Source organism: Pavona decussata, unplaced genomic scaffold (genome assembly GCF_977016875.1).
Source record: "Pavona decussata unplaced genomic scaffold, jaPavDecu1.1 SCAFFOLD_28, whole genome shotgun sequence".
Classification (NCBI taxonomy): Eukaryota; Metazoa; Cnidaria; class Anthozoa; order Scleractinia; family Agariciidae; genus Pavona; species Pavona decussata.
Window position 1 is genome coordinate 195001 of NW_028145451.1, and position 8510 is coordinate 203510.

An 8510-nucleotide genomic window follows, 5' to 3' on the forward strand; every position below is an offset into this window, starting at 1 on the left:
TTGTTTGTTTCATCGATTGATTGATTGATTGATTGATTGAGTTTCCTTGGCATCTTACCCTTAGCCCTACATAGTTAATAATCAAACCAAAACAAAGCAAGCACCTTATTGGCAGGTCTTCCTTGAACATGTTCTTTGTACTTCTCCTCGTCTTTCTCTCCCTGAGCAAAAATAGAGCAAAACATTTTTTAGCAAGCTAACTAGCGAACTTAATGCTTTTTCCTGAAGAAAAAGAGTTAAAAATATGCATTAAACTTTATATTAACTTTTGCTGACTGATGAATGCTGCTAAAAAAAATCCTGCGCAAAAGTTTACGTCGATTTATTGTTGTTGTTGTTGTTGTTGTGGGGTCCAAAACTAATAACAGTAAAGCAAAGTGATCACAGTTGAACAACGCTGAACTACAACATGCTAAGAAGGTGGGTCCTCTTTTCTGTCACGTTTCAGGGTTCCAAAGGGGTTTAGGGCTGGGGCTCTGGGCCAAACAATACAGGGCTTCATGACGGACAAAACTAGGGCCCTATGAGTCCCCACCCTTTCCCCTTCAATTCTGTTTGGAACCTGTAACGTGTCGAGGTTTCTTCTCGATTCATTTACCTGTGGTTTTCCCAATGGTGCTTGATCGGCTAAAAGATCCAAGCTATCTTGACTAGTTGCGGTTTCAATGGATTCTAAAATTATGACAAAAAAAACAAACGTTTTTTCATTATATCATTACACTGAGCTACTTCACTAAAGCAACAAGGTTGTACCGTGAATGATATTCTATTTGATCTCTCGTTGCGTCACCAAAATAATTTTGGTGGAAATGTTTAACTAGCTTTAAAGGATATTATCTCACTTACAGGCTAAAAAAAACGCTACATAAATCTTTTGCTTTTACTGAAAGTCTAAATTTCGAGGAAAACAGAACACATTTGGCAAACGAAATCATGTTTTTCAAACATAACATTTTCTTTTTGAAATTGCAGTTACTAGGTTTTACCTCAATTTCGTCGCTCCCGATAAGTAATCGAACAGAAAATTATAACCTTTCTTAAAGTAATGAAAATAATTTAACTATAAAATTTTATAATAAAGCATTTTTGGGGGATACATGCATGTTGTTCTGCATTTTAGGGGGGCATAAAAAGTTATGATCACCGACTGATGTTTTCTTCTTACTTGGGTAAATATGACAACAGAATGCCTCCACTAGATCTCGACGTTGCACTAAATCGTCGTTTAAGGCTACAGCAAGATTGGCATAGGTTGCTTCTCGACCTTGCTTTTCTCTCCACTTGAAAAGTGTAGCGAGAGCTCTTTCGCAAACATCATGTGCGTTGTCGATTTCAATTATCTTCAAATGCTTCTCCTTGAGTCCAACGGCTCGACCAATTCTTTTCCAGTCGTCTGGTATTTCTTGCGCAAGCCTTTGAAGTTCTTCGTCAGTTGGAATCCCCGTTTTAAGTATCCAGACATTGTTATCTATGAATCAGTTTAAGAAACACGTACAGCTTACTTACTGCTCAACAAGTCAAAGAAAGAGGGGCCTAGAAACCTGTCTCACTGAATGAACATGGTCGTGATCCTAAAGTCTGCCGTACACTAGAGGATGGAAATTCTCTGCAGTTACTTAAGTATGTTTGCTCCTATACAGGTTTAAAATCGTTGACAACTAATACTAACAATTGCTATAGTTTGAAACTTCGTATAATGAGTCAATAAACCACAAAGGGTTCATTTCTGAATAATTCTATTTTCTTTAACCCTATTAGTATTTGCACCTGTCACTGACATAGCCCCCCCCCCCCCCCCCTCCCCTTCCTCTCAGAATTATTAAACCCCTCCTTTCCCACTCAAATAAATAAATTTTAAAATTAGAAAAATATAAGAACTGCTACCTTCGCCCTGGTCAGTGGAAAATGCCTTCACTAGGCCAGGTCGTTGAACAAGTTGGTCATTTAAAGCTTCAGCGAGCTTGTCATAAGTCGCCTTTCGACCAAGCTTTTTCTTCCACTTTTGAACTACAGCAAGAGCTCTTTCATAAACATCATTAGGTTTGTCCATTTCAATGGCGGTTAAATACTTCTCTTTCAACCCCAAGGCCAGGCCAAGTCTCTTCCAGTCCTGCTGGATGTTATCGGCAAGGTGGGAGACCTCTTCATCAGATGGAACTCCCTTCTTCAACGGCCAGAATTTCGTTGCTTGTCAAGAAACAAAAAAAGAAATAGTTAATTGACATAATGAAAAATCTGCGCAGCCTTTTTTAAAATTGACACACAATCTACGAATAAAAGCGCGAGCATCTCACGCTCGCACGTGGTCTTCTTGTAACAGAATCGTTTCTTATTCGAACTCTCACAAAACAAATAATAATAATAATAATAATAATAATAATAACAATAATAATAATAATAATATAATAATAATAATAATAATAATAATAATAATAATAGTAAATATTATAATTAGCTTATCCTTAACAAGGAAATTTAGAACCAAGTCATAATCTGCGTTTAATATACTGTCTTCTACCTTCCTGCAAAACAATTTGATGAAGTGGGTAAATTGTTTAAAGACACAAAAGAGAGTCCGCATGTTTACTTATTGATTGATTTATTTGTGTTTTCGATTCAGTTTTGTTTTTTCTTTTAAAGAGGAAAGAGGTGACGGTTAATATCAATGTTGAGTTTTCTTACAAACAAACTAGCCCATTTTTCATTTCTTTTTGGTGCAATCCTCCCTCCCCCCAACCCCACCCATTGAAGCCTCGCTACGCCAACCGAAATCACAAACTGAAACATGTTTAGATGGTAAATAAAGGTCCTTATTTCGAGCTTGCCTATATCGTGCAGTCTTCCTACCATTATATTTCTCCCAATTCTCTTGGCTCATAGCACGCGCTCTGGCTTCCTCACTGCGATAGCACAACAAAATGGAACTTCTCCTGCAAGCCTCTGAACCGGAATGTTCAAAAACGGAATAATCAATGAAGTGTCCACAACACAGCGATTGAAAAAAATTGAGTTTACAGCAAACGTGAGATTTGCGTTTATTTATTTATTTATTTATTTGGAAAAAAAATTGGTTTTGCACAGATACGAATAGTGCAAAATAATTCTGACCTTTGATGCTAACGCAAAACTACTTAATTTTACTGAAAAAGTGAAAACAGCGAGCAGCAAATACCTCAGAGGGTAAATATAGTCTTGCGGTCATTTCTGCCGTTTCCCGTAAACATAATTCCAAATCTCCTTAATGCAATCAATAAAGGCAATAGCCTGCGAGCAAGCTCTCGGGGAAGAGGAGGGGCAGGGAGGGGAGAAGGACTCCCTCCCCCGTCCCCCCCCCCCCCCCGAGGGCTTGCTCGCAGGCTACAAGGGCAAAGGAAAAAGGTGGTCTGATTTTACTTTCTCTGAAGCGATGGGAGAAAAAATGGCAGATGTTAGAGTAAAAAAGCTCATAATTTATCCCTCAAGAATTCAGTACTAAGAAGTGCGTCGAACTTTCAGTTCCTTGTTCCTTCTACCCTCCCCTCCCCCCTCCCCCCTCCCCCGGCGTATTAGAGTTTTTTCCTCGAGAACTCCAGTAACAGCGCACGCCTTTTCCAGTTTTGGTTTCGTGGAACAGGAAAATGCGTCTACCCTCGTAACATTTACATTATAAAACTACAAACCACCTGTCTACAAGTTTAGTTTGGCTCGCTTATGATCAAAATACACCAGGTACAGGAAATGTCTGGACAACATGAAAAGCACATTCGAAACATATTAACTATTGAGGAGTTATGCCCAAAGGCTTAATTCTAGATAAACTAGATAAATATGTACACACAAAATTACTTTGCAGGCTAAAAAATTCCGACTTACCATCAGCCATTCGTTCGTCGGTGTTATTTCCAAACGCGCTCTTCGAAGCCACTTGTTGTCGAAGTAACGTGACACCTAAAATACATATGGAGAGAAGGCGTAACGATGCCGTTCGCCGCTATAGTACTACATTCTAATACTACAATGTTGTTACTTAGGCTTATTACACAAGCGATTAGGAACTAGAAATAGCTGTCACTTGCGCAACAAATTAAGGAAGCTTAAGTCCGCATTTATTACAGATCTAATAATGATTAATTTATTTATACGGTAAAATTACACGCTGGCGTTTAACCGATTTCAGGAAACTGCAGTGTAGAGATTTTTTTATCAGCTGCATGGAGGTTAACTCGGCTGTTAACTTTGTTTATAATCCTGAATTCGTCCGAATCAGTGGAACGTTTTTCCGCAACGACAAATTAAATGGCTGAAAAATTTAAGTTCACTAATCAAGTTCACATTGGCCGCACCAGACTTCAAAATCATAGTTACTAGTAGAAATCTGTGGAAATATTCATGGGATTTAATACCTGGTCATACCTATAACAGTAGGCGCAAACCTCTGTCTTGTGACTCGATCAGTTGCTATCCTCACGATCAAATGAATATTGCGAGTTGTGTGTGGTAGAATTTATTACATTGAGCGCCACCCAGAAATAATAGCGAGCCTAAATTTTCCGTTTGCTATGTTTATTGTCTGTTCGTTCAAGCGTATTTTAGCCTGCGTCGCAGACAGTCTATAAATATCGAGTTCTCAATAGATCTTGAGTGACAAGTCCGGCTGCAACGCAGGCTAGCGTATTTTAGTTCCACGTAAAACAGGAAGACGTGACGTATACTTACAAAGCGTCATCCGTGTTTGCAAAGATGATTGGCCGTTGATAGAGTACGACTTCCGGGGTGTCAGCTCATTAATTAAATTCGTTTAGTTAACGTTTAGTCACGCTCTGATAATTTCCAGTCTGCTATCGTGGAAATTTTTTTTGGGACGTGCATTGAAGAAAGTTGGCCCTTCCCTGATCATCAGCAGCGATACAATGAAAAATTTTGAATCAATGATTACCTTGGCGTCACAAGTTGTAAGAACCGACACTTATGACGTATGTAACGGCTTCTGTCAAATAAGTCACTCAACGCCGAGCCACTCCTCGTACGAAGACGACCACAAAATGGCGAAAGGTCAAATTCTGAGAAGGCATGATATTGCGCTATTTGATAAGCATGTGATAATAATATGTTTTTGATTTCCCTTTTTAAATGGCTTCGAATTCTCTTAACCAAAATGCATTCATCATGATTCATCTAAAAGGTAGATCTCGCGCGTGTTCAGCCATTCACTCAGCTTTGTGGAGAAGATCAGGGAATGGTTTTTAGATGGTCTGAGCTCTTTCGGGTTCGCATCACCATTTAAAAGTCCATTAACCCGTCTGGCTGCAGTTGTTTTTTACGCGGGATGCCCCTAGGGGGCATACCGTGTCTAAAAACGGGTCGATTTCTTTTTTTTACGCGGGATGCCCTGAAGGGGCATACCGTGTCTAAAAACGGGTCGATTTCTTTTTTTTTTTTTTTTTTTTTTTTTTTTTTCCTCGTAGCTACAAATCGGTACATTAATTTATTCATTAAACTCACCCCTCTCCTACTCGGGGTGTATTGTTCTGATTGTCTTCAACAGAAGCAGCCCAATCAAAATCCATTCTTGTCGCTTACATCGCGAGGGAGGGGACCCACTCACCCCTACCTGTGTGACGTCAACGCATCATTTGATCTATTTATAAAAAACAGATTAAATTTGGCGCCATATTGTTAACATGTTCTGGACTCAAGTGTGCCGTTTTCAAACGCAGATTTCACCATTTTGAAGCGGTGAATCGAAAGAATAACTTCTAAGAAGCACCCCACATTAAAAACGGTGGAAGTTGGTGAGTTCCTGGCGAAGAAATCGTGCTTTGTTTGACAGTCTTAGACCACGACGCGAGACTGAAAAGAGGTCAATGAGAAGCTTATGTTATCGTAATGGAATTTCAAAAATTTCCAGTGAAAGTCTGGGTCGCGTAATATAATACAAGGGAAACAACGTACCGCAATCGTCGTGACTCAAACTATTCCATTAGCAAGGATAGATTTATCAATCGGAGAAGCATACAGTTGGAACAAATGAATCAGCCCCAGCATCACGCGTAATGCCAGTGTAGCAGGCATCTTGTTTTTCTTCCTCGTAGCTACAAATCGGTACATTAATTTATTCATTAAACTCACCCCTCTCCTACTCGGGGTGTATTGTTCTGATTGTCTTCAACAGAAGCAGGCCAATCAAAATCCATTCTTGTCGCTTACATCGCGAGGGAGGGGACCCACTCACCCCTACCTGTGTGACGTCAACGCATCATTTGATCTATTTATAAAGAACAGATTAAATTTGGCGCCATATTGTTAACATGTTCTGGGCTCAAGTGTGCCGTTTTCAAACGGAAATTTCACCATTTTGAAGCGGCAAATCGAAAGAATAACTTCTAAGAAGCATTCGACATTTAAAACGGTGGAAATTGGTAAATTCCTGGCGAAGGAATCGTGCTTTGTTTGACAGTCTTAGACCACGACGCGAGACTGAAAAGAGGTCATTGAGAAGCTTACGTTATCGCAATGGAATTCCCGCAATTTCCCTTGAAACCCTGAGTAGCGTAACACAAGGGAATCGTAGCCACATATCGGTACATTAATTTATTCATTAAACTCTACCCTCTCCTACTCGGGGTGTATTGTTCTGATTGTCTTCAACAGAAGCAGGCCAATCAAAATCCACTCTTGTCGCTTACATCGCGAGGGAGGGGACCCACTCACCCCTACCTGTGTGACGTCAACGCATCATTTGATCTATTTATTTATAACATGTTCCGGACTCAAGTGTGCCGTTTTCAAACGGAAATTTCACCATTTTGAAGAAGCAAATCGAAAGAACAAGATGCCTGCTACACTGGCATTACGCGTGATGCTGGGGCTGATTCATTTATTCCAACTGTATGCTTCGCCGATTGATAAATCTATCCTTGCTAATGGAATAGTTTGAGTCACGACGATCGCGTTACGTTGTTTCCCTTGTATAACGCGACCCAGACTTTCACAGGAAATTTTTGAAATTCCATTACGATAACATAAGCTTCTCAATGACCTCTTTTCAGTCTTGCGTCGTGGTCTAAGACTATCAAACAAAGCACGATTCCTTCGCCAGGAACTCACCAATTTCCACCGTTTTAAATGTCGGGTGCTTCTTAGAAGTTATTCTTTCGAGTCACCGCTTCAAAATGGTGAAATTTCCCTTTGAAAACGGCACACTTGAATCCAGAACATGTTAACAATATGGCGTCAAATTTAATCTGTTTTTTTATAAATAGATCAAATGATGCGTTGACTTCACACAGGTAGGGGTGAGTGGGTCCCCTCCCTCGCGATGAAAGCGACAAGAATGGATTTTGATTGGCCTGCTTCTGTTGAAGACAATCAGAACAATACACCCCGAGTAGGAGAGGGGTGAGTTTAATGAATAAATTAATGTACCGATTTGTAGCTACGAGGAAGAAAAAAAAAAAAAAGAAAACAAGATGCCTGCTATACTGGCATTACGCGTGATGCTGGGGCTGATTCATTTATTCCAACTGTATGCTTCGCCGATTGATAAAACTATCCTTGCTAATGGAATAGTTTGAGTCACGACGATCGCGTTACGTTGTTTTCCGTGTGTTACGCGACTCAGACTATCAGCGGAAATTTGTCAAATTCCATTACGATAACGTAAGCTTCTCAATGACCTCTTTTCTGTCTCGCGTCGTGGCCTAAGACTGTCAAACAAAGCACGATTTCTTCACTAAGAACTCACCAATTTCCACCGTTTTACGTGTCGGGTGCTTCTTAGAAGTTATTCTTTCGATTTACCGCTTCAAAATGGTGAAATTTCCCTTTGAAAACGGCACACTTGAGTCCAGAACATGTTAAAACAATATGGCGCGACTTAAGCCGTCTTTAATAAATATATCAAATGATGCATTGACGTCACACAGGTAGGGGTGAGTGGGTCCCCTCCCTCGCGATATAAGCGACAAGAGTGGATTTTGATTGGCCTGCTGTTGTTGAAGACAATCAGAACAATACATCCCGAGTAGGAGAGGGGAGAGTTTAATGAATAAATTAATGTACCGATTTGTGACTACGAGGAAGAAAAAAAAGAAATCGACCCGTTTTTAGACACGGTATGCCCCTTCAGGGCATCCCGCGTAAAAAAAAAAAAGAAATCGACCCGTTTTTAGACACGGTATGCCCCTTCAGGGCATCCCGCGTAATAACTTCTAAGAAGCACTCGACATGTAAAACGGTGGAAATTGGTTAGTTCATGGCGAAGGAATCGTGCTTTTTTTGACAGTCTTAGACCACGACGCGAGACTGAAAAGAGGTCAATGAGAAGCTTATGTTATCGTAATGGAATTCCAAAAATTTCCGGTAAAAGTCTGAGTCGCGTAACGCAAGGGAAACAACGTAACGCGATCGTCTTGACTCAAACTATTCCATTAGCAAGGATAGATTTATCAATCGGCGAAGCATACAGTTGGAATAAATGAATCAGCCCCAGCATCACGCGTAATGCCAGTGTAGCAGGCATCTTGTCTTTA

At 40.1% G+C, this 8510-nt stretch overlaps 1 protein-coding gene across 4 annotated transcripts in view; it reads right to left on the reverse strand.

Moving 5' to 3' along the window:
- Positions 1-4554, reverse strand: part of LOC146484936 (uncharacterized) — a 10017-nt gene extending 5463 nt beyond the window's left edge. The window contains exons 1-7 of one of the 4 annotated variants that reach the window (XM_085103782.1): positions 4393-4529; positions 3853-3927; positions 2848-2940; positions 1885-2187; positions 1166-1468; positions 599-672; positions 105-161 (exon numbers count right to left, since the gene is read on the reverse strand). In XM_085103782.1, coding sequence (XP_084959908.1) covers positions 105-161; positions 599-672; positions 1166-1468; positions 1885-2187; positions 2848-2940; positions 3853-3862 — 840 coding nt within the window. In that variant the 5' untranslated portion in view covers positions 3863-3927; positions 4393-4529. Of the gene's footprint in view, positions 1-104; positions 162-598; positions 673-1165; positions 1469-1884; positions 2188-2847; positions 2941-3852; positions 3928-4382 lie in introns of all 4 variants that reach the window. The other 3 variants (XM_085103783.1, XM_085103784.1, XM_085103786.1) reach the window with 3 other exon arrangements.
- Positions 4555-8510: the final 3956 nt, after the last annotated feature.